General features: G+C 45.4%; 1 protein-coding gene across 1 annotated transcript in view; it reads left to right on the forward strand.

Moving 5' to 3' along the window:
• The window catches only part of EXOSC2 (exosome component 2), a 78,105-nt gene that overhangs the window by 35,893 nt on the left and 15,135 nt on the right, over positions 1–27,077 (forward strand). The window contains exons 5-7 of the mRNA XM_082263101.1: positions 13,648–13,713; positions 24,294–24,362; positions 26,580–26,762. Coding sequence (XP_082119227.1) covers positions 13,648–13,713; positions 24,294–24,362; positions 26,580–26,762 — 318 coding nt within the window. The remainder of the gene's footprint in view (positions 1–13,647; positions 13,714–24,293; positions 24,363–26,579; positions 26,763–27,077) is intronic.

Consider the following 27,077-nt stretch of genomic DNA (forward strand, 5'->3'; position numbering starts at 1 on the left):
AATTATCATGGACCCTGCCACACATATTCCCCCACCTGTTTCCCTCGAGGGGGCCACGGGACCCGCCGGTGCACAGAGTGTAGAATCATTTACAGCAATTTTGGAGTCTATGGTGGCTCGGGTGGAGGCAGCCTGTCAGGGACGGGGGTCAAGTAAGCGACCCCCGCCTACCCCTATACTATCTGACACCTCTGACTCTGATTCAGAGATGGTCACTGCAGTTGCAGGTTCCTCTGCAAAGGCTGTTATCCCAGGTAAAGCCCCCTCAGACAGTGAGGAGGACGCTTCTTCTCCTGCTATAATTCAGGAAGAAGCATTGGTGGACGCACTAGTTGTGGCAGTGCAGGAAACCTTAAAACTTGAGGCTTTACCGGCAGAGGCAACTGAAACAGAGATTCCTTTTGGTACTAATAAGCCCATCAAAACGGTGAAGGTTTTTCCTGTACCCAAATGTTTCGGTAATCAGATTAAAGGAGAATGGGAGCATTCTAAACGTACCTTTACTATTTCCAAGCGTATTGCTAGACGCTATCCGTTTGAGGAATCCATCATTAAGAAATGGACGGTGCCACCAGTGGTGGATCCACCTATTTCCAGGCTGAATAAAGCCACGGTTATCCCAGTGGAGGACACTTCGTCCTTTAAGGATCCGGTGGATCGAAAGATGGAAGCAGAGTCCCGCACCATCTTCTCTCTGATAGGGTCAGCATTTAGACCAGTAATTGTTATTGGTCTAGTTTCCCAGACACTTACGGAATGGGCGAAAATGGTACGCCAAGACCTTAGGGGAAAAGATATTCCCCAGGAGACATCTGATTTGATGGAACAGATTATACAAGGGCTACAGTTTATCTGTGACGCAGCCTTGGACACTACTCCCTTATTAGGGCATGCATCTATGTCAGCGGTGATCCTCAGACGTGTGCTGTGGTTAAAATGCTGGTCAGCTGACCTAGGTTCCAAAAAGACCTTGACAAATCTCCCTTTTCAGGGGAATCGTCTATTTGGGGCCAACCTAGATGAAATCATCAAGGATGCCACTGGGGGCAAGAGCACTTTTTTGCCACAGGCTGCTAAAGCTAAGGGACCTCGCAACAAGCGAGGACCTTTCTTTACCGCCCATAAAGGGCGCCCGGCTGGTACTATCGGGAAAGGCAAGACTCCTCCAGGAGGGTTCAAGAAGGGCTGGTCGGACAAGCAGAGGACCAACCCAGCCAAACCCGAAGCAAAGGAGTACACAGCCTGAAGGTGCGCCCCCACCCGGTTTCAGGGTGGGGGGACGTTTTCACCGGTATTCAGGACATTAGATCGAGCTTCAACCACTACTACCGGTGCGATTCTTCCCTTCCAACATTTAAGTACTACAGGAAGCGGTAGTTACCGTTCCCTGAATAGATCTTTTCCTTTACCTTTTCCTAAGATTAGTCCCTATACCTCACAGGAATCGGATCTGGTTGACCAGATAGGCCAAGTAGCCTCTATTCGGGTGACTTCGGTCCCTGAGGTTCAACCAGAAAAGATCACCCTTCCTGATAACAATCAGGTATCTGATAAATGTGTGGGAACAGAAAACGACCAGACTTTCTCGGATGGTCGGGGCCAGATACCTCTAGGGACGCCTGGTTCAGATTCTATCAGCGCCAGTGGTCCTAGAAATTCTAGGCTGGCCTCCTCAAGCCGGCCTGGCCGACTTGGACATGCTAGTCGCAGACGTTCCGTGGGAACTTCGTCTCAGGGAGTGTCTGTGGTCTCAAGGACCAATTTACCATCATGCTTTACAGTCGCTGGGTTTAATGGCCTGGCCATTGAGACCCAAGTACTGAAGGACAGAGGTTTGTCTACTTCAGTCATTCCTACCCTTATTAAAGCAAGGAAAGCGACTTCCAGCAAGGTCTATTATCACACATGGAAGACTTATATTGCGTGGTGCGAATCTTTAGGATTTCCTCCACGTACCTATTCGGTGACTCGAATATTGGCCTTTTTGCAACAAGGGGTTGAGCAGAAGCTAGCCTTGAGCACCATCAAGGGTCCAGTTTCAGCATTGGCAATCTTCTTTCAGAAACCTTTAGCTACCAAGTCCTTGGTGCGGAATTTCATCCAGGGGGTGCTGCACCTGGCTCCTCCAGTCCGCGCGCCCTTACCGCCCTGGGATCTTAATTTGGTTTTGTCGGTTCTACAGAAACCTCCCTTTGAAAACATCAGGGAGATTCCCTTGCTTACTTTATCCCAGAAGGTGGCCTTCTTGGTGGCTATTACTTCTGCTCGCAGGGTGTCAGAACTGGCTGCATTATCATGCCAGTCCCCATACCTAGTGATTCATAGGGATAAGGTAGTACTTCATCCTAAGCCATCTTTTCTTCCTAAGGTGGTTTCAGATTTTCATCTGAATGAAGATATTGTACTACCTTCCTTGTGTCCTCAGCCCAAGCATCATCGGGAACATGCGTTGCATTCCTTAGATGTGGTTCGGGCAATCAGGGTATACCTGAAAGCTACGGAATCATTCCGTAAGACGGATTCACTTTTTGTGATCACGGATGGCCCCAGAAAGGGTTTGCCTGCATCTGCCGCGACCATTGCCAAATGGATTAGACAAACGGTGGTACAGGCTTATTCTATTAAGGGTCAGAGTCCTCCGTTCCCTGTTAGGGCGCACTCCACTCGAGCGCTCAGTACTTCCTGGGCCTTTCGCCATCAGGCGTCAGTGGTCCAGGTATGTAAGGTGGCCACCTGGTCGTCGGTACATACCTTTACAAAATTCTATAAAATTGATGTGACGGCATCGGCGGATGCCTCATTTGGCCGCAAGGTTTTGCAGGCCGCAATTTGAGGAGACCGGTGGTCTACCTCGAGGGTTTTTTTCTGTTTGAAAAAAAAAAAAAAATTTTTTTCTTTTTTGTTGAGTCTCATCATTAAGGATGAGCATTGTAAACTTCTAGTTGGCACCGGTTTGGCCTTCTAGATTGGGATTTGATTTCCATTTTCCCACCCCTCATTTGTGATACTGCTCTGGGACGTCCCGAAGGTGGTGTATCACCGAGGACTACGTCTGTCAATGAGCGCTAGAGAAAAATGGATTTTTGTAAAATCTTACCGTAAAATCCTTTTCTCTTAGCTCATTGACAGACGTAGTCCCCGCCCCTCTGTTTTTGAGTTGGGTTGGGTTAAAATCTCTAAAGACTGCTTTTTCACATAACTGATTTGCTGAGGCAGAGAGAGAGGATATACCCTCTGGGACTGCCCCTAGGGTGTGGCCAGAGCTTTTTAATTTCCTGTCTAGTCCTGCTCCTGTGGAGGCAACATAACCCGAAGGTGGTGTATCACCGAGGACTACGTCTGTCAATGAGCTAAGAGAAAAGGATTTTACGGTAAGATTTTACAAAAATCAATTTTTTTTTTAACCACTTGCCGACTGCCTAACGCAGATCTACGTCGGCGGTCAGCCCCTCACAGGCAAAGCGACGTAGGTCTACGTCGCTAGCTTGTGAGGGTCTAGGGAGCGAGCGCGCAACGGATTTTCTTATCGTGTGTACGGGCCTTAACTTTGACAGCAGCGGGAGCCAATGGCGCCGCTGCTGTCTCAGCCAATCAGGAGAGAGCGAGACGGCTGAAGCACTCGTGAATTGGAATAGATAGACAGTGGCTGGATAGAGAAGGAGCTCAGGTAAGTATTAGGGGGGGGTTACATAGTTTGTGAGGTTGAAAAGACATCAGTCCATCCAGTTCAACCTATGATGTGTTTGCTGTTAACCGTACATTGTATACCCCTGTATGTTGTGGTCTTTAAGGTGCCCATCTAATCGTTTTTTGAAACTATCGATGCTCCCTGCTGATACGACTGCTTGTGGAAGAGAATTCCACATCCTTACTGCTCTGACAGTGAAGAACCCCTTACGTATTTTAAGGTTAAACCGTTTTCTCTTACGTCCTCCGACAGTCGCCGCTGCCTCTAAGTCATCACTGCTGGGTATTGACTTCCGCTCCATACGAATAGCTAGGCCTATAGACTTAGTCAAAAGACAAAAGGCATTAGCATATACACACCCATGGGGGCTGTCCCATCTGGTCAATACCCCCCCTGCAGTGACCACTCCCAACTCAGTTTTAATCTGCCTAGCGTCCGGAGTAGTCAGGCTTCCCTGTGCTGGGGCTTCAGTCTCAGCCTTCCTAATCTTTTATTTGATTTTCTTTGAAAATGTCAGTTTTTTTTCTTTCTTTACTAGCTGTTTATTTTGTCAGCTTCTAGTGTTAGTCTTTTCTTCGGATGAAGATGGATCATGCGGTGCTGGGATTCGGACTGACCGCCCTGGTTCTCCAGGGCAGGAGGGTCATATGGACCCCCAGCCCGCCATTGAGTGTTCAGCTATGGTTCGCCCTGGCATTACAAACGACCCATCCCTGCTCGCCGCAGGGATGCAGCCGTGAGGTGGCTACCTCACAGGACACATCTGCGATGCTGTGGTGTCATGGCCCTGGCTCACGGCACTCCCTGTCAGATGAGGACAGCGGTTTTCCGTTTAGAGAGGCATCCCACGCCATCTGGTACAGGTAAGTACTTCTGTGTGGGGGCCTCTGTCTGGGGTGGCAGTCTGTGTTGCTGTGTGTCCCCCATGTCTGTGCCTGTGTGACTCCCTGATGCGGTCCCTGCGGGGATCACTTGTGCAGATTCTGTATGTGTGGGGGTCCCCTTCCCTGTGTCACTTCGGTGCATTGTTAGGGGTGCAGACGTTGTGTGGTGACCGCAGCGGAGTGAATTCGCGCGGTCCGCCATCTTTAATTTGGGCAGGCATGGTAAGCTCCTCTGTGAGCGATACTGCATGCTGTTTTGGCGCCATCCGCCGCCATTTTGTGGGTGTAGAACGATCGATCTGACCGCATGTTCGGCGGCCATTTTCGTGAAGCCTCCAATGCAGTCCTATGGGGCAGCCATTTTCCCTGAGTCTGAAAGTCTTTAAGTTCAGCCTACTTCAGCAGCACTTCCTTTTCCTCTGCAGCAAGGCATCAGTAGCAACACACTGCGGGCTCTGCAGGTTATCGCTCTCAATATTCCTCTGTATTATCGCTTCTGGCTCAGTTTTCTCTTCTCCTTTGGGGGTCTTTGTCACTGTTAGCTGTAGCGGTGGGCTGCGCATTCCGCAGCGATCTTAAAGGGGCAGTACACACTTTATTGCACTTTTTTTTCTGTGACCTGGAGCAATGGATTCTTAGGATAGCAAATTCCCCCCAGCTCTGGTGGGGGCTCCCAGTTCTCCTGTGGCCCCGCTGAGACCCGATTTGGCTGCTGTGGTGGCGACTTTGGTGTCTAATATGGAAGTGTTGATGGCTGAACGGGCTGCCAAAAAGAGGGCTAGATCTCTCTCCTCTGATTCAGATGGTGATATGGCTGCTGCTGCGAGCGTGCCCTATTTAGGGTCCCGCTCATCCTTGGACCCGCCGGGGTCTGAGGGGGAGGCTGAGGTGGAGGGGGTTGATACCTCCTCCCCGGGGTCGCCTGAAGAACGGGCGACCATGGATGAGTTAATTGTTTCTGTTAAGGAAACTTTACATTTGGAGGATGAGCCCAGTCCTCCAGGCGTTGTGTCCTCTTTTGGGACGCACAGGGCCCGCAAGTCTGCGCAGGTTTTTCCCTGCCCGGCTGAATTTCATTACACTGTTAATGAAATGTGGCGCACGTTGAAACGTCCATTCCTGGTGCCTAGTCGGTTCAAGTTGCTATATCCCTTTGCACCGGCTACGGTATCGCGATGTTGTGTTCCCCCACAGGTGGATCACACTGTGGCCGTGTTAAACAAGGTTACCTTGATTCCTACGGAGGATTCCTCGGTTTTCCGGGATCCCACGGACCGGCGGTTGGAGTCTCTGGCCCGCCATTCCTATACGGTGGCGGGCTCGTTGCTCAAACCAGTTTTCGCGTCCGTTTTGGTGGCTCAGGCAGTGGCTGATTGGACTAAGATGCTTAGGAGCAATCTCGTGTCTGATGGTGTTCCTCCTGCCCGGCTGGAAATGGTGGATCAAATCCACCAAGGAGTCATGTATTTGTGTAGTGCGGCCTTAAATGAGGCTCCTTTGGTGGCTCGCCTCTCTAGTGTCGCGGTGCTTAACCGGCGACTGATATGGCTGAAGAGCTGGTTGGCCGACCAGTCCTCACGGAAAACTGTTGCTGATTTTCCCTATGCTGGCTCTCGCCTTTTTGGCGAGGCGTTGGATACCCTGGTGAAAGGCGTCACGGGGTACAAGAGCACTATGCTGCCCCAGAACCCGAAGAACAAGTCCTTTCGGGGCAAGCGGGGTTCGGCGTCTCGATCCGGTCAAGGGTCCTTTCGTGCCTTTCGGAACCAATCCAAGGGCAAGCCCTTCAAGGCCCAGGGCAACCAGAAGAATCCCTGGGCGGGTAAGCAGAAGTCTGGCAATGCCGGCTCTGCGGGTCAGTCCGCCTCTGCCTGAAGGGGGCGTCCTCACCCATTTCATGGGTGTGGGGACGTTTGCACGGTTTCCTCCAACCTTGGCTGCTCCGGATATCGGACAGGTGGGTTCAGGAAATCATTAGATCGGGGTACAAGATCGAATTCCTTTCCAGGCCGGCGGACAGATTTTTTCCCTCAAATCTTCACTTGTCTCCGGGGCGTCTGCAGGACCTGCACCAAGCAGTGCAGGACCTTCTGTCTCAGGGGGTGATTGTCCCGGTGCCTCATCGGGACAGGTTTCGGGGGTTCTATTCAAATCTGTTCACTGTGCCCAGAAAGGAGGGCAAAGTGCGTCCTATTCTGGACCTGAAAGCGATGAACCGCTTCGTGCGTGTTCGGAAGTTCCGTATGGAGTCTCTCCGTTCGGTGGTGGCCTCCTTGAGTCCAGGAGAATCCCTGGCGTCGATAGATCTGAAGGATGCGTATCTGCACATCCCCATTTTCGAATGTCATCAGCGGTACCTTCGGTTTGCTGTCGCAGAGGACCACTACCAGTTTGTGGCGTTACCTTTCGGTCTCGCTTCGGCACCCAGGGTTTTCACCAAGGTGCTGGCGCCGGTTCTGGGCCTACTGAGGGCACAGGGCATTGCTGTCTTGGGGTACCTGGACGATCTCCTTCTGAGGGCACGTGCCAGCCAGGACCTAGTGTGCGATCTGTCCACAACGGTACAGACACGCCAGGAGTTCGGATGGACCATCAACGTTCAGAAATCAACGTTGTCTCCATCGCTTGGTCTTCCCTATCTGGGAATGATTCTGGACTCTGCTCAGGCAAAGGTGTTCTTGCCGGAGGACAAGCTCCGGACCTTGCAGGACGAGATCAGGTCCCTCAGGGACAACCCGTCCTCGTCACTCAGGACCTGTATGAGGTCTCTGGGATTGATGGTGTCGGCCTTCGAGGCAATTTGCTCAGTTTCACACGCGGGCTCTCCAGACGGAGATCCTGGCCAGGTGGGACAGACTACCTCAGTCCCTGGATCTGAGTGTCTCCTTGAGTCGTCAGACCAGATTGGCTCTTCTGTGGTGGCTCCAGTCCCCGTCGGTGGCGGAAGGCAAGTCCTTCCGTCCGTTGGTGTGGACGGTGATTACCACGGATGCCAGCTTGTCGGGCTGGGGTGGCGTCCTGGGCAACATGTCTGCCCAGGGCACTTGGTCGGAGGAGGAATCCTCCCTCCCGTTAAATGTGCTGGAATTGCGGGCGATAAAACTGTTTTCCAGTGGTTGGACCGTCTTCAGGGCCTTCCTGTCCGAGTACAGATGGACAATGCTACCGCGGTGGCTTACATCAACCACCAAGGGGCACCAGGAGTGCTCGTGCGGCCCGGGAGGTGACCGGCATTCTATCGTGGGCCGAGACTCATGTCCCGGCGATCTCGGCAGTTAACATTCCGGGTGTGGAGAATTGGCAGGCCGACTATCTGAGCCGCCAGACCCTGGACCAGGGGGAATGGTCCCTGCACCTGGAGGTTTTCCAAATGCTGTGTGTGAGGTGGGGATCCCCGGACGTGGATCTGTTCGCATCTCGACTAAACCAAAAGGTGGAAAGGTTCGTGGCAAGAACACGCGATCCTCTGGCAGTCGCCTCGGATGCATTGGTGGCCCCTTGGCATCAGTATCGTCTGATGTATGCCTTTCCTCCGATTCAGTTGCAATCCAGGTTCCTCCGCAGGCTAGCCTCGGAACCGCACCTGGTGATTCTGGTGGCTCCGGACTGGCCACGCCGGTCCTGGTACGCCGACGTTGTTCCTCTGGCAGTGGCGCCTCCGTGGCGGCTGCCCATGCGGGAAGATCTCCTTCCCAGGGTCCGATCTTCCATCCTGCTTTAGTCGTTGGCTTTAACGGCCTGGCTGTTGAGACCCAGGTCCTGAAGGACAGGGGTCTCTCCTCTGAGGTCATTCCTACCCTTGTCAAGGCTAGGAAGTCCTCCTCTGGAAAGATCTATTACCGTACCTGGAAGGCTTACTTCACCTGGTGCGAGTCCAGGGGGTTCTCCCCTCGCTCGTACTCGGTGTCGAGAGTGTTAGCTTTTTTCCAGGTGGGAGTGGACCAGCGCCTGGCGCTGTACACGATCAAGGGCCATGTGTCCGCCCTGGCGATTCTTTTCCAACGCCCTGTGGCGTCTCATTCTCTGGTTCTCACCTTTGTTCAAGGTGTGCGACATTTGGCTCCTCCCAGGAAGGAGCCCTTACCTCCGTGGGACTTGAACTTAGTTCTGTCCGTGTTACAGCGTGCTCCCTTTGAAAACATTCGGGATATCTCGTTGCCTCTGCTGTCTAAGAAGGTTGCCTTTTTGGTGGCGATTACTTCGGCTCGCAGAGTGTCGGAACTGGCAGCGTTATCTTACCGTTCTCCATACTTGGTGATTCACCGGGATAAGGTGGTTTTGCGTCCACAGCCCTCCTTTATTCCTAAGGTGGTCTCTGAGTTCCACATTAATGAGGACATTGTTCTGCCTACGCTTTGTACGAAGCCTAAGCATCTTAAGGAGGTTGCTCTGCATTCCTTGGATGTTGTCAGGGCGATCAGGGTTTACCTGTCTACGGAATCTTTTCGTAAAACGGATTCCCTCTTTGTCCTTCCTGAGGGACCTCGGAAGGGCATGGCTACATCCGCATCGACTATTGCCAAATGGATCAGACAGACCATTGAACAGGCTTATGCTTTGAAGGAACGGGTTCCACCCTTCCCTGTTAAGGTGCACTCTACCAGATCTGTGAGTACGTCCTGGGCCTGTTGGCATAGGGCCTCGGTGGCCCAGGTGTGCAAGGCTGCGACTTCGTCGTCGGTGCACACTTTTTCAAAATTCTACAAAGTAGACGTTCTGGCATCAGCTGATGCCTCCTTTTGGCCGCAAGGTTCTCAGTGCAGCTGTGCCATAAAGGACCCTTGTGTTTTTTTTCTGGGTCCCTGGCTGTTGGCATTTGCTTTCCTGGGCTGTTGCTCCTGTTGAGCATTGTTTTTTTCTGTTGCCCAGTTGGTTCTCTTACGGTGCATGTAAGATTCCTTTCTCTGATGTGGGTACTGCGTTGCCTTTTCTACGGTTGCGTCTCCCACCCGTCATGTCTATACTGCTTTGGGACATCCCAACAGTGATGACTTACAGGCGGCGGTGACTGTCGGAGGACGTAAGAGAAAACTGAATTTTTGTAAGATCTTACCTGTAAAATTCCTTTCTCTGAGTCCTCCGACAGTCGCCGCCCCCGTCCCTCTTTTGGGGTTCTTGTTACCTACTGCTATGCTACCAAACTGAGTTGGGAGTGGTCACTGCAGGGGGTATTGACCAGATGGGTGTGTATATGCTAATGCCTTTTGTCTTTTGACTAAGTCTATATGCCTAGCTATTCCTATGGAGCGGAAGTCAATACCCAACAGTGATGACTTAGAGGCGGCGGCGACTGTCGGAGGACTCAGAGAAAGGAATTTTACAGGTAAGATGTTACAAAAATTCAGTTTTTCTACTATAAAGTTACAAAAAGAGACACACTGCACAGTGCGCACACTATAATCTTTTTACAAAACTGATTATATCATTTTATAATTTCTTTAATCAAGGTTTATTTTTGGGATTACTGAATGTCCTAATGCTGACTCCTGAGAAGACAGGGGACGCAGGAACTTTTTAAAAACAGTTTGTTTTATTCCAGGTTTTTTAGAACCAAGATAGGGGTAAATGACACAATACAAGCACTGTGCTGTCTATCATGCCTTAAAGCAGGGGTGTCAAACTCAAATTTAATCGCGGGCCGCATCAGCATTATGATTGCCCTCAAAAGGGCCGGTTGTATCTGTAAGACTAGATGTCAAGAGCATCCCCTACCCTTACATAAGACGTCAAGAGCCTCTCCACCATCAAAAGTTGAGTCCCCCACCCTCCCTTACATTACAGTGCACTTCCCTTAGCTTGTGGTGCTGCTGGGAAAAAGCTGGAGGCATTGCTGGAAAGTATAAGATCTGGAGGAGGACTGGAGCTCTCCTGCAGCTGCAGGAGAGTTGCGAGGGCCACATAAAATGGCCTGGAGGGCCGGATTCGGCCCACGGGCCTTGTGTTTGACACCTGTGCCTTAAAGAATCAGGTTTTTTTTTTTTTTGTTAGGGTTACAACCACTTTAAGATTGTCATGGTGGCATGACTGTTTTTGAATAAATGTAAATTATTGTATATGCCGTAAATAAATAAGACTGAAAATCCCCTGAAAATAAGCCCTAGTGCGTTTTTTGTAGCCAAAATGAATATAAGACCCGGTCCTATTTTCGGGGAAACACGGGTAGTAATGTCACTGGTAACCCCAAAAATGTCAGTCAAGGGTCCGATCTGTCTGCCCCAATGTCGCAGTCCCGCAAAAAAAATCGCAGATCGCCGATATTACGCGTTAAAAAAAAAAAAACAACAAAAATGACAAATCTTTCCCTTTGTTAGTAAACGCAATAATTTTTGGGCAAACCAATCAAAATACGCTTTTTGAGATTTTTTTTTTTTTTTGCCGAATCGCAAAATAGGCCCTGGTCAGGAAGGGGGTAAAATCTTCCGGGGCTTAAGTGGTTAAGATTAAAAAAAACCTTCTGACTTTACAAACCATTTAATGCCCGCCCCACTGGAATATTAATGCAGTGGTGGGAGGAGATGTAGGATTTCTACTAACAAAACCAGAGTCAGCACAAGGGATACATCCTGCTTTGACTGTAAGTTATGTCCCTTGTGCAGTTTCTTTCTGTTTTTTTTTTTTTTTTGAAAAATTATTATTTTTATTATTTCACATTGAATTTGAACAAAATTGTATAAACTAGACATAGACCATTTAAATATAACAGAGAAATTGCCCTACCCTTTCCCCCATACCCCACCCTCTTCCACCAAACCAAAACCAGCTTAATCTTGCTATTCAAAATGTGAAAAGTCAGCATTTGTAGCGCACCAGATATTAACCGGATGTTAGGGCATAAATTTACAAACAGCCGTCCGGCCTTTTGCATTAAGTGTGAGTTCACATCTCAGTGAAGTCCCTAGGGATACATAACATTACCTGGCTCCCTTATAGAACCACTTATTAGTTTATTCAGGAAATAAGTAGTTTTCTGATTATTTTAGTTACACTAAGGCTTTAAGTTGTAAGACTCCAGCACTTTTAATTTCCAGAAGCTTTTTCTATTGCCTTCATTGAATTCGAGAAAATATGCTTTGTGACGGGGAGTCACTTTGGTTGGGGGGGCCCATGGAACCCAGCTTACCTTAGAGAGGTTGGGAAATCCCTCTCTCAGCCCAATAGGCCCCTCTTATGTGTAAGTCACCCTGTGTCTATTAGGCCCCTTTCACACGGGCGGTTGTTGTGCCGTTGGTAAAAGCATGTTTTGTTATTTTGAAATTCCACCACTCCTGGCACAAAGATTACTCACATTTGTACATTGCGATTATGTGCGCTTACGTGGTTTACATGTAGCTGCGTTTAGCTGCGGTAGTAAATTATTGCCTTTTGTATAGCAACTGTTCACTTTTTCTTTGTACTGCGATTACCTGTGTTTATGTAGAGATGGCAGTGGTACATCGCTCCTGGACACTGTAAACTTTATTTTTCCTAAATGCACAAAACCGTATGTTATGAAAACGTTGCTAAACGCAGTGTGTGAACGGGGTCATAGGGATGCATTGTCTGCATTTAGCTGCAGTATACAAGTTCCTCTTTCCGCAGCTGAAATCTAACCGTTGGTGTGAAAGGGGCCTTAGGGACACAGGGTGACCAAGGAAATGATGGACAGGTACTTAATGGATACTGAGAATATGGGCTGGGTTACTTCATATGTTTCTTGAGATATATGGTTGATAAATATTACTGTCCTATTTGAAGACTGCTTCACACAGTCAGACTCATAGCAGATGCTAATATCTTCAGCTCAACCACCTGTCTTCCACACATGGTTGTATATGCTGATTTACTCACCTATTATCTACTGTGGGTTCTGTGTTTACACTTATGATGATGTGTATTGTACTTCATGAGCTCAAGGACGGCAGTCTGCTAGTTAATTGGCTCAGGTTGATTGAATCATTGTCATCTATTAGCTACTGGTAGAAAAGTAGAATACTGTTTGTGTTGGTTGTTGTTTAGATAATTCAGGTTAGTTATAGTTCTGTATACAATTTCATCTGCATATGATAATGTAATCAGGCACCTGACCTGGTGGGGTAATCTAATCAGGAGGGGGGTTTCCGTCTTGTATATATTTGGTGTGAGTTTGTTCAAATATTCCAGTTCACTACAAGCTAAGCTCCGTCTAGTTTTGTATGGGGGCAGCTAGAATATCTGATATCTATGTTCAAGACTGGGGGAAGCCGTATACCAGTGATGTTGAACCTTGGCACCCCAGATGTTTTGGAACTACATTTCCCATGATGCTCATTCACTCTGCAGTGTAGTCGAGCATCATGGGAAATGTAGTTCCAAAACCTCTGGGGTGCCAAGGTTCGCCATCACTGCCGTATACTGACGGAAGCCCACAAGCACAGTGTGGGCTTCAGTTCCGTTGCATGCTTACCTCCTAAATAGCACAGTCAATAGTTTGAATTGTCCTAAACCAGTGATGGTGAACCTTGTCACCCCAGATGTCTTGGAACTACATTTCCCATAATGCTCATGCACGCTGCAGTGTAGGTGAGCATCATGGGAAATGTAGTTCCAAATTATCTGGAGGTGCCAAGGTTCGCCATTAATGTGACCTAAACACAATCTGCATGTAGCAAGCAGGTCTTTTGTGTTATAGTAGGCAGCAATATAATGTAGATAGTAGGTTTTTCCTAACGGCACAAAAAACAATAAGGATACATAGGTAAGCAGCCTGTAACTTATTACTAAACTTTTACCTGTGGGTCTCTTGAAAAAAAAATGAAAAACTTTAATTTGTTTTTTAGTTTAAAAGCAAAAACTTTAATGAGTTTCTGAAAAAATTAATACGCAGATATATGTAAGCAAAGTCAATTGTTGCATTTGTTTTTTTCCCCTTAACGAGTAATGTATGTACAGCAGATTCTACTCCCCTGTGTGCTCCGTATGACATTCTTTGGCAGTTCCCTAGCTCTGGCTTTTACACGACACAAGTTTTTTGTCTCTGGAGAGCTTCCCTGGCACACTGTGACTCTGCATTATTATTATACAGTCCACCGATCCCCCATGTCTTGTGTTCTCTTACAGAGGAGAAGGTCAGCAGAGGACGAGTTGGCAATGAGGAGCTACCTAAAGGAAGGAGACTTGATTAGTGTATCCTTTGACAGACGTCATGCTGGCACAAGATGACTCGCAGGGTGCTGTGCCAGGCAGCTGTGTCGGCTATAAAACCATCTTGCCAACATATTTCTCCACGGGCGACAAGGTGAACTGCATGGGACTTCTAAAGTGCTGCTACTGAGCAACAGGGTCTGATGTGGTGCAAGGAGAAGAAATGACTGGATGCTTAATTAGTTAGTTTTGAGCAAAATGTAGGGGTTTGAGGGGAATCTTTACATTACAAATTGATGACAGTGACAAGTTCAAGTTCTCTTCCGCAAGCAGTCGTATCAGCAAGGAGCATCAATAGTTTCAAAAAACTATAAGATGGGCACCTTAACCACTTAAGCCCCGGAGGATTTGGCTGCTCAAAGACCAGGGCCTTTTTTGCGATTTGGCACTGCGTGACTTTTAACGGACAATTGCGTGGTCGTGCGACGCTGTACCCAAATGAAATTGACTTCTTTTTACCCCCACAAACAGAGCTTTCTTTTGGTGGTATTTGATCACCTGTGCAATTTTTTTTTTTTTTTGCGCTATAAACAAAAAAAGTGACAATTTTGAAAAAATTTTCATATTTTTTTTTATATGAAATTCCCCCAAAAAAATGTAAACCAAAATTTTTTATCATTTTAGGCCAATTTAGTTTTCTGCTACATATTTTTGGTAAAAATAATCGCAATAAGCGTATTTTGATTGGTTTGCGCAAAAGTTATTGCGTTAACTACGGCAAAGATTTATGTCATTTTTATTGTTTGTTTTTTTTTAACTAGTAATGGCGGCGATCTGCAGTGTGTTTTTTTTTTTTTTTTTTTGCGGGACTGCGACATTGCGGCGGACAGATCGGTCCCTTGACTGACATTCCTGACACTTTTGGGGGTACCAGTGACATTACTACAGTAATCAGTGCTATACATATGCTCTGTTACTGTAAACTTGACACTGGCAGGGGTTCACTTTATTGGTGATCAGTGAGTTAAATGTATCCCTAGGGGTTTGATGCTAACTGTAGGGGGCGGCGTGGCTTGTGATTTATCCACAGAGACATACGATCCTCCTCCATAGCAGGATCGTAGAGTCTCTGCAGTTACATCAGGGAGAATGACAGACGGCTTTGTTTTCATCAGTTGCCTGCCTTTCTCCCTCTCCAGTGGCAGATCGCAAGTGGCCGGCGAGCATTGGAGCCGCCGGTCACTCGCGCGGCGATGTCGGGGAATGAGCGGGGGGCGGGAGCGCGCCTCCGGCGGCACGCGCTCGCCCCCTAGAGGCTCATGGGTGAGTGACGTACCGGTACGTCACTTTGCCCAGGAGGGGCTGACCGCCGCCGTATATAGTCGTGCCGCGGTTGGCAAGTGGTTAAAGACCAGAACATACAGGGGTATACAATGTACAACATACAGGGGTATACAATGTACGGTTAACAGCAAACACACACACATCATAGGTTGAACTGGATGGACTGATGTCTTTTTTTAAACCTCACAAACTATGAATGTAACAAGTTCCTCTACAAGTAACAGGGGATTTTCTCTATTTGTCCTGGTGAACATTGTCAGAGACAGAAAGTGATAGATATAACGTTTTAGAGTTGTCTCCAGGACAAGAGGTGCGGGGTTAATCTTCCAGTGGGCATACTTGTTCCAAGGGCATGTGTCTAAGGCTGGCCATATATTATACCATTTTCTTGTACAATTTTCCTTTAGATTTACCATACCCATATAATATGAGGTCAGACACGAACACTTACAATTTTTATGCAATTAGGCAGGCCCTCGTGCTGATATTTTAAGGTAAATCTAAAGGAAATTGAGAAGGGGGGAACTTATACCCCAATGTCAGGGAAGGAGAGAAGAAAGAAAAAAGATCAAGGAAGGAGAGAAGAAAGAAAAAAGGATGAGGGGAGGGGTTTGGTTTGTAGGGGAAGGCAAAGTGAAGGAGGGGGGAGAGGGAAAAAGAAAAAAAAAAAGGGGGAGGGAGAAAAACAAGATTAAGAAGCAAGACTGTGAGACGGGGGGATTATGTGGGTACCATAAGAACTGGAGTATATTTCTATCATAAAAAATTGCCTTAATACACAAATATAGTACAATAGTAAAATGTATATATATGGTTCTAATCGCGATTACAACATCATCATGTGCAATACATCACTTCACAAAAAGCAGCTACCAGATGACTACAGTCTGTCCCTGCCCAACATGTTTCGCAGTTAATCACTGCTTCTTCAGGGGCATAGAAATTAAAAAATCATCCTGCAAGAATATAAGAACAGTCAAAAAAAAATACAATAATATTAGTTTTTGTATTGCATTGTATATATGCAATAATGAGGAAAGGTTCACCCTGAAAAGTAGTAAGAACCACAAGGGGTCCTCATGGGGATGCCAAAAAAAATGTAAAACGTGCATACTGGAAATGGTTTTGAAATTCGACTTGACAAAGATCTCCTCTTCCCCCCTATGTTAATCATGCACTCAATATAGACTATTCTTATGTTGTTCAATTTAGGCACGATCTGATCTTTTTGGAGGCATCACCTTCTTATTGTTTTTAGTGATGATCTTCCCTTCCAATTCCCTTTTTTTTCTTTTTTCCCTCTACCCCCCCCCCCCCCCCTCCTTCCCTTTCCCTTCCTCTGCCAACCAAACACCTCCCTCCTCCATTTCTTTTTTTTCTTCTCCTCTTCCTTGACATTGTGGTATTAGTTCCCCCCTTCTTCATCAACTTAATTAGGATGAAGGTACCCCTTTTAATTATTATATATATATATATATATATATATATATATATATATATATATATATATATATATATATATATATATATATATATATATAATCACTTTGTCTAAATCTAAAGGAAATGAAATAAGAAAACTGTATAATGTATGGCCAGCTTAAGGCAGGCAATAGATAATGACATTTTCTTTCACTCCACCATAAGTGGAAGGTAAGAAACTTGCTTCATTCCCCAAACAACATAGTGCTGATGAGGGAATCCCTCCTGCAGTGCTGCAGGGAGCCTTCCCCGCTGGCAGAACACAATGATTAGTGTCGCTGGCTTTAGCTGGCGGCACTAATCATTTGGAAAAAAAAAACACCAGGCTAATTGTGCACAAGTTTCTTGAACAGAAAAGCACTGCAACGCACTGTACTGGTATGAACTATGACCTTGGAACCCATATAACCTACTTTCCATTCCTTAGATTCAGAAAAAAAAGCACTGCATGTGGTGTGAACAGGCCCTTAACCACTTCCATACAGAGCAGTTACACCACCTTCCTGCCCAGACCAGTTTTCAGCTTTCAGCGCTCTCACACTTTGAATGATAATTACTCAGTCATGCAATGCTGTACCCAATCAACTTTTTTATCATTTTTTTTTTACACAAATAGAGCTTTCTTTTGGTAGTATTTAATCACCACTAGGTTTTTATTTTTTGCGATTATAAGTGAGAAAAGTGCGAAATTTTTGAAAAAAACACATTTTGGTTTTAGTTTCTATTATAAAATTTTGAAAATAAGTAATTTTTTTTCATAAATTTGGGCCAAAATGTATACTTCTACATATCTTTGGTAAAAATAACCCAAATTAGTGGTTATTTAGTCTATGTGAAAGTTAGTGTCTACAAGCTATGGTGCCAATCATTGAAAATTGATCACACCTGATGTACCGACGGCCTATAATTTCTTGAGGTCCTGAAATGTCAGGACAGTACAAAACCCGCCCAAATTACCCCTTTTTGGAAAGTATACATTCCAGGGTATTTAGTAAGAGGCATGGTGATTTTTTTTGAAGTTGTAATTTTTTCCCACAATTCTTGGGAAAATTAAGAAATGTATTTTTTTTACACAAAATTGTTATAACAAGTTATTTCTCACACACAGTATATGCATACTTGCAATTACACCCCAAAATACATTCTGCTGCTCCTCCTGAGTATGGGGATACCACATGTGTGAGACTTTTACACAGCCTGGCCACATACAGAGGCCCAACATGCAAGGAGCACCGTTGGGTGTTCTAGGAGCATTAATTACACATATCGTTTACTAACGACCTATCACACTTTTGAAGGCCCTGGAGCACCAGGTGTCCAGGACCATGGAATTAACCACAAAATGACCCAATTTTGGAAAGCAAACACCTCATTGTATATTCTATGAGGCATAATGAGTCTTTTGAACATGTCATTTTTTTCCCACAAGTTTTTGGAAAATGTGGAAAGAAAATGAAAACGCATTTTTTTTTTTTTTTTTTTACACAAAGTTGTCAATTTATAAGATATTTCGAACACATAGCATGTACATAGCAAAAATGACACCACAAAATGCATTCTACTATTCCTCCTGAGTATAGCGATACCACATATGTGGGACTTAGTCACAGCATAACCACATACAGAGGCCCAACATCCAAGGAGCACCGTCAGGTGTTCTAGGAGCATAAATGACACATAATTTCATTACAACCACACTTTTCACACTTTTGAAGCCCCTGGAACCCCAGGACAATGGAAACCCCCATAAAGTGACCCCATTTTGGAAAGCAAACACCCCAACACATAATCTAGGAGGAATGGGCTGCAGACAGGTACTCGGGTACTCTGATGGGCTGCAGACAGGTACTCGGGTACTCTGATGGGCTGCAGACAGGTACTCGGGTACTCTGATGGGCTGCAGACAGGTACTCGGGTACTCTGATGGGCTGCAGACAGGTACTCGGGTACTCTGATGGGCTGCAGACAGGTACTCGGGTACTCTGATGGGCTGCAGACAGGTACTCGGGTACTCTGATGGGCTGCAGACAGGTACTCGGAGAAGCCGGGCACCTGTCATCGGAGTACCCGGGTACCCTGATGGGTTGGTGACAGGTCCTCTTTATTGGGGGGGGGGGGGCAATCGGTGTGTTTTGGGGTGCACTGTAATCAGTAACTAGCTGTTACCGCAATCTCCTCCTCACACAGGATCAGTGTGTGAGGAGGAGAACACGGTAACAGCTAGTTACCGTGTTCTCTGTTGACATTCTGTGACCGGCTGTGATTGACAGCCGGTCACGGGGTAAAAAGCCAATTTCATTGGCTCTTTACCTAGATCGGGGATGGCCCCCGGAGCGCGCATTGCGGAGAGAACGAGCGGCTCGCGCTGGAGCCTCTAATGTGATCGGCTGTGATTGACACAGCGGATCACGTGGTAAACAGCCAATTTCATTGGCTGTTTACATTGATCGGGGATGGGTTCAGTCCGAGGGACGAGCCTCATCCCTGATCGCCGTGTAGCGCGCCCCCGGGGGCGCGCAGTAGCGGCGAGACCGGGCGGACATCATATGACGAACAAAATGACAAAAGCTTCCTGCTGGCGTCATTTGACTATGGCCCGGTATGGAAGTGGTTAAGGCAGTGCTTGAGCATTGTCATCCTGGAACATGAAATCAAGACCCCCAAAGCCTAAAAAATTGCTCATGAGGGTTAGAGGGTGCCTGGGCAGGTCAAATTTTTTTAATAAATCTCCTTTGCAATGGGCAACAACTACAAAATATTTAAGGATTAATATTTCTTCCAACACTATGGATTTCAGACAATTTAATTTATCCACAGTTGTTGGTGTAAACAGAAGCTGAAAGCCTGGTCACACCTCCCCTTATTCCTTATTGGGAGAATTAATCCAATTAAAATTAAAATCCTCCCAGTTTATGGGAAAAAAATTGCACAGGGGGATCAAATACCACCAAAAGAAATCTCTATTTGTGAGGGAAAAAAAAGGACGTCCATTTTATTTAGGTATAGCATCGCACGATTGCGCAATTGTCCGTTAAAGTAATGCAGTGCCCAATCGCGTGCAATTTTGTGTTTTTTTGTGTTTTTTTGTGTTATTTTTGTTAAAAAAAAAAAAAAATGTAGCAGAAAAAAATTGGCCTAAAATGTTAAATTAAGATTTTTACAAATTTTTTTTTTTATGGGAATGTTCTATAGCAGAATGTGAAAAATATTGTTTTTTTTTTTGTTTTTTTTCAGAATTGTCGCTCTTTTTTTAATAGCGCAAAAAATAAAAATCGCACAGGTGATCAAATACCACCAAAATAAAGCTCTATTTGTAGGGGGGAAAAAAGGACATGAATTTTATTTAAGTACAGCCTCGCACGACCACGCAATTGTCCGTTAAATAACATAGTGCCGAATCGCAAAAAATGGCCCATTATTAAGGGGGCCAGAAATGGTTAAAAAAATTTTCCCCCAAAATTTTTTTTTTGACAAATTATTTTATTTCTTTGTGTGTACACACACTTTAACTATGATCCTTTTCCAATTTTACCACTTCCCGCAATTCAACGTACTTGTACGTCTGCTTGCTGAAGTGGTTGTACCGTGATGATGCCGTCAGCACCCGAGCCAAGCTGCAGCTCTGTGTGTCCATTCAGACACTGAGTTGTTCGGCCCCACCCCTCTCTCTCCTGATTGGCTAACTGACTTTGACAGCTGCGGGAGCCAATGGCGCAGCGGATGTTTTTCAGCCAATCAGGAGACAGAGTCCCGGATGGCCAAGGGACTCATGAACATCGCTGGAGAGCGAAGGGGCTCGGGTAAGTATTAGGGGGTGCTGGGGAGGCTGCTACACCCAGAAGGTTTTTTGTCTTCATGCATTAAAGCGGAGTTCCGATCTCGGACATGATTTTTTAATAAAAATACCTCCGGGACAGTCAGGGCTAGTGCATTCCACAATGGATAGCCTCTGAACTGTCCCAGGTCACACTTGCCTTTTAGAAAAAATACTTACCTTGAAAATGTCTTGTCCAGCTCTGCCATCTCAGGTGTTGGCAGCTGAAGCCAGCGCGTCCTCTACGGTATCCTCTCCGGTCCCACAATGCACTGCACCGGCCCCGCCGTCACTTCCGCTGCAGGCGTGTCACCCCTGCACAGCTTCTTGGCATGCCCAGAAGCTGTTTAGCAGGGAATGACGTGCCTGCCCCAGAAGTGACGAGCGGGGCCGGTGCAGGCGCATTGATTCCTGGGAGCGATGACATTGACCCCTCAGGAATCAATGCAAGCAGGAAGTGACGGCGCGGGTCGTGCCCGCAGAGGGAGGAAGTGTAAGGAAGGGGAGTATATTTTCTTCAATAACAAGGTAAGTAAGCAAAAAAAAAAAAAAAAAAATTGTGATGATCTATTTGTCTTTCAGGTGACACTCAGCAAGCGGATGGCCCAAAATTGATTTTGTGGATTTTGAGGCCGGAACTCCGCTTTAAGAATAAAAAGCCTTCTGACTTTACAACTCCTTTATAGGATATTGGTACTAGCAAAGTATTTGGGGGCAGATATGCAAGCTAGCTAAATACTGGTGACATGTAAACACAAGACAATACCTGGGACTTGTCACAACAAGTGTGATTTTAGAACCAGCTGGCCTGTGGCGTCTTCAGCACTTAGCAAGCAGGAAATGGTTGTGGTCTGTTCATTCCTACTCACACCTAGCATGAACATGGAATATTCCATCACTTCCTGCCTCATACTAAAGAATGTAAAGCACGTAACAGATCCCCGCTCTGTGTACTCTATACAAGTGCACTCTATAGGCATGCAAGGAGACCTTAATGGTTGAGGCTGACCCCAGCATGTATGCTCTTCCAGGTATTGTCTTATACTTACACTTGTAAAAGATTCTTCTTGTATGGTTTGCCCAAAATACAATATATGCAACGTTTTTCCTTAAAATGAAGAGATAAAATGCCTTTCCTGGGGTAATTGCTGCTTTTTGCACCCTCCAAAAGCCTATACATTTGGTCATATGATCTCAGCTTAAGAGGGCAATCCTAGATTAGAACACTACTCCAAAAATCATTATTAAAGGCCTAAGCTTTTAACCACGTGACCAGATTTAGAAAGACCCTAAAGAAGAATTTTAGGTAGGGATTTTAAATCTTTTATTATTATTTATCACTATCTATAAAGACTGATAATATACAGTACATACAACAGGAAAAACCCTCTGGGTGGGACTTTTAAGGGCAAAATGTAGAGAAAGTATACATTTCAAAAAAGTATGAGAAAATATAGGAAAAGAGAAAAAAAAAAGGAAAATCTCAATATAGGAAAAGAGAGAAAAAAAAAAGGAAAAAATATATGAAGTTTATTGCATGAAACATATAAAAAGATCACATGAATCCAGAGAGAACCTCCGGATGGGTTAAAACAAAATGTTGTGGTTACACAATGTCCTACACAACACCTAACAAACGAAAAGAGCATATTGTGAAAAACCTAGATAGCTAAGACCCAACTCCTTTCAAAAATAGTGAGGTCAAATTCTTCCTCAGGGGTTTCGAAACGCGTTGGGTCTTAGCTATCTGTTTTTCACAATATGCTCTTTTCTTTTGTTAGGTGTTGTGTAGGACATTGTGTAACCACAACATTTTTTGTTTTTAACCCATCTGGAGGTTCTCTCTGGATTCATGTGATCTTTTTATGTTTCATGCAATAAACTTTTATATTTTTTTTTCCTTTTCCTTTTTTTCTCTTTCCTATATTTTCTCATACTTTTTGAAATTTATACTTTCTCTACCCATTGCCCTTAAAAGTCCCACCCAGAGGGTTTTTCCTGTTGTATGTATTGATTTTGGGATGCGGGCATATTAATCTATTTGGCTCCAGTGTAAGCAATTTTATAATATACAGTAGGTTAAAGAACAGTAAAAGTTTTGAAATGCCTACCTTTTCTTAAAGCGGTGTTCCAGCCTTTTCTGTGTTTATTAAAAGTCAGCAGCTACAAAAAGTGTATCTGCTGACTTTTAATACACACTCACCTGTCCCACGGTCCAGCGATGTGGCCGCCCGAAGCCTCGATCCTCTCCCTCTGGTCTCAGCGGTGCCGGCATCACTAGGGTGGGCACCCGGGTGTGACAGTTTGCGGCTTCACAGCTGGGTACGCACTGCGCATGCGCGAGTTGCGCTCCGCATTTTGAGTGGCCGGCAATCTTCTGGGACCTCCTGGCATGTGCCAGAAGATTGCAGGGAGGGAGGGGGAGAGGAGAACTTTGCGGCGCCCCGAGCGGGTACCTGTCAAAACTAGGTACCTGCTCCCACCCCCCAAAAAAATGACATGCCAAATGTGGCATGTCAGGGGGTTAGGACTACTTAAAGCGGAAGTTCCACTTTTGGGTGGAACTCCACTTTTAAGAAAATTCTGCTCTAGTCTTTCTTTTATCAAGCAATGGTTGGGTATTGCAAACAATAACATGCATAACATTTTTCTATTTTTTTTTTCTTTGTAAGGTGGTATGAACATAAGTGAGAGCACAATGAGTAATACAACACAATAAGCTAAAGAACAGTAGTATCACTAGATGCGTATAAAACTCTGGTACAACCATGTTCAAAACTCTGGTACAACCATGTTCAAAAGTAGTATCATAAATGTGTAGACTGGCGCTTTAAAGGTTGTAGAGATGGTCAACCAGTGATTAAGTAGTATGCTGAGTGTAATAACCTCTACTCAGATAGTTGATATACATTGGGAGGAGCAAGGTGGTAATGAAGGAATGAGGGGGGGGGGGGGGGTAGTACGGTCTGGTTTTGTAGAATATGGATAAAATGGTGATTGAGGATGTGAGGAGGGGGAGTAAAGATGGAGAAAAAAGGGGGGGGGAGAAAAAAGGGGGGGATGTAGGGGAAGTTATGAATATTTTAATGGTGTTGGGTCTAATTTGTGATGGCTCGATTTTAGACAGGTGCAGGAGGGTTGGGTGTGAAGAGAGTATTCTATTTTAATGTGATATATAGAAAGGTTTGACTTCATGCAATCAAGAAGGCATTGGAGAGAGAAACTGGCCTTTTAGTTGTCGTGTACTGGGTGAATATAGTTCATTTCTTGTAGATATGCTCTAGAAGTTCAAAAAAATAGCCAACTGGCCCATGTATTGGCAAATTTGGAGGGCGAGTCGCGGGATATTGAAATAAGTTCTTCCTAGGGTCTTTCTAAATCTGGTCGCGTGGTTAAAAGCTTAGGCCTTTAATCTGATTTTTGAGGTAGGTTTCTAAACTACAATTGCCCTCTTTAGCTGAGATCATATGACAAAATGCATAGGCTTTTGGAGGGTGCAACAAGCAGCATTTACCCCAGAAAAGGCATTTCATCTCTTTTTATTGTTGTTTATTTATTACAGGTACTTGTATAGAGATGACAATTTAAGCAGCACTTTACATATATATTGTACATTCACATCAGTCCCTGCCCTCGAGCTTACAATCGAAGGTCCTTAACACACATACATACATACATACATACATTCATGGGCCAATTGAGACCGGAGACAACCTACCAGCATGTCTGGGGTGTGGGAGGATAACCTGCACAGGGAGAACATGCAAACTCCAGGCAGGTAGTGCCGTGATTGGGATTCAAACCTACAACCCCAGTGCTCTTAGGCAAAAGTGCACTTGGTCACAGTTCTTCCCCATTGTACCCAGGCTGATAATTTACCTTTGTTACCATTAGAGTGCGTCCTGTCCTCTCTGTACGAAGGTACTGTAAATGTTTCATTTGTTGGCACTAAGCTTGGTTCTTCCTTGACCCACTCTCTCAGGCTGAGGTCCAAGCTGTGTACTCTGATGGCGCATTATCCCTGCACACTCGCAGTCTCAAGTATGGCAAGGTATGAGGGTGTTGGCAACAATGTGTAAGTGATCTTTGCTTTTGACAAATATCGCCTTTAGGAAAATGGGAAAGGAAAGCCGGGCCTTTTAAGGTGTTGAACTCCCCCCGTTAGATACTCCTAAATAACAAATGTATAAAACGTATAAATTTTATTAAATACACGTTAAATAATTCCTCAAATTGGTGGAGATATTATAAGAACAATACACATCATAAAAGTAACATAGAACAAAATCAGTAACCGTTGAGCAGCCCCCCCTCTTTTACAAGAAATATAGAAAAAGGGAAGCTTAGGGGTACTGCCCCAATGACCATCAAACAAGGAGGCCGGATGGCCAGACTCAAGGGAACGGGACTCCACTCGACACGTTTCGCCTTGTGTCTTCTTCAGGGGTATTTGCAGATGGGTTTCACATAAGTTTGGTCATTGGGGCAGTACCCCTAAGCTTCCTTTTTTCTATATTCCTTGTAAAATTGGGGGGCTGCTCAATGGGTCACTGATTTTGTTCTATGTAACTTTTTATGATGTGTATTGGTCTTATAATTCACCAATTGGAGGAATTTTGCAACTTGTATTTAATAAATGTATACGTTTTATACAGTTGTGACTTATGAGTACCTGACGGGGGAGTTCAACACCTTTTAAAAGTCCCGGCTTTCCTGTACCAGTTTCCTGCTGACTTTTTGGGATGTGGTGTTGATTATTCAGCCCCTTTACTTTCAGTGCAGCAAACACTCTCCAGAAATTCAGTGAGGATCTCTGAATGATCCAATGTTGACCGAAATGACTAATGATGATAAATAGAATCCACCTGTGTGTAATCAAGTCTCCGTATGAATGCACCTGATCTGTGATAGTCTGAGGTCTGTTTTTAAAGCGCAGAGAGCATCATGAAGAACAAGGAACACACCAGGCAGGTCCGAGATACTGTTGTGGAGAAGTTTAAAGCCGGATTTAGATACAAAAAGATTTCCCAAGCTTTAAATATCCCAAGGAGCACTGTGCAAGCGATAATATTGAAATGGAAGGAGTATCAGACCACTGCAAATCTGCGAAGGCCTGGCCGTCCCTCTAAACTTTCAGCTCATACAAGGAGAAGACTGATCAGAGATGCAGCCAAGAGGCCCATGATCACTCTGGATGAACTGCAGAGATCTACAGCTGAGGTGGGAGACTCTGTCCATAGGACAACAATCAGTCGTATACTGCACAAATCTGGCCTTTATGGAAGAGTGGCAAGAAGAAAGCCATTTCTTAAAGATATCCATAAAAAGTGTTGTTTAAAATTTGCCACAAGCCACCTGGGAGACACACCAAACATGTGGAAGAAGGGGCTCTGGTCAGATGAAACCAAAATCTAACTTTTTGGCAACAATGCAAAACGTTATGTTTGGCGTAAAAGCAACACAGCTCATCACCCTGAACACACCATCCCCACTGTCAAACATGGTGGTGGCAGCATCGTGGTTTGGGCCTGCTTTTCTTCATCAGGGACAGGGAAGATGGTTAAAATTGATGGGAAGATGGATGGAGCCAAATACAGGACCATTCTGGAAGAAAACCTGATGGAGTCTGCAAAAGACCTGAGACTGGGACAGAGATTTGTCTTCCAACAAGACAATGATCCAAAACATAAAGCAAAATCTACAATGGAATGGTTCACAAATAAACATATCCAGGTGTTAGAATGGCCAAGTCAAAGTCCAGACCTGAATCCAATCGAGAATCTGTGGAAAGAACTGAAAACTGCTGTTAACAAACGCTCTCCATCCAACCTCACTGAGCTCGAGCTGTTTTGCAAGGAGGAATGGGCAAAAATTTCAGTCTCTTGATGTGCAAAACTGATAGAGACATACCCCAAGCGACTTACAGCTGTAATCGCAGCAAAAGGTGGCGCTACAAAGTATTAACTTAAGGGGGCTGAATAATTTTGCACGCCCAATTTTTCAGTTTATTTGTTAAAAAAGTTTGAAATATCCAATGAATTTCATTCCACTTCATGACTGTGTCCCACTTGTTGTTGATTCTTCACAAAAAATGAGTTTTATATCTTTGTTTGAAGCCTGAAATGTGGCAAAAGGTCGCAAAGTTCAAGGGGGCCGAATACTTTCGCAAGGCACTGGAGATGTATATAATATAATATAATTTTAATTTATTTTTTTCCTCTAAATATATCACATTTGGCAATCTTTTTTTTTTTTTTTTTGGCTCTAGCTTGGCCAAGGTGTCCTGGTTCAAGTATCGCCTTCGTTGATAAAGAGAAGGAAGACTCACTTTCACAATCTTCCCTGTGGAGCCTCCATCATCCTGGGAAACAATGGCTTCATCTGGCTGTACCCCACCCCTGTGGGGGTTGATGAGGAAGCGGGAGCAGGGGGATTTGTTACCAATTTGGAGGTAATCCACTGATATTTTAAATGCCAGCTCGGTGTCAGCAACACAGCTTGTTTTTTTTTTTTTTTTCAAATGGGCACTTGTCAGCATCCAAGAGAATGCCATGGGAATTACAAAGAATCTGTCCCAAAATGGTAAAATCATTAGCTGTAGTAGGTGGTGACATTTGCTGCTCACTTTTTTCCCCTAGGAGTTCTGATCTAAATCGCTGTCGTCCTTGATGTTAAATGGCGACCCCGTTCAGTAGTGACATATGAGTTGTATGTAAGAATAAACACATGCTGGCTTTTTATAGCTCTCCAGGATTGAAGTATCCCC

This window comes from Pelophylax lessonae (genome assembly GCF_965119305.1).
Source record: "Pelophylax lessonae genome assembly, chromosome: 7".
Classification (NCBI taxonomy): Eukaryota; Metazoa; Chordata; class Amphibia; order Anura; family Ranidae; genus Pelophylax; species Pelophylax lessonae.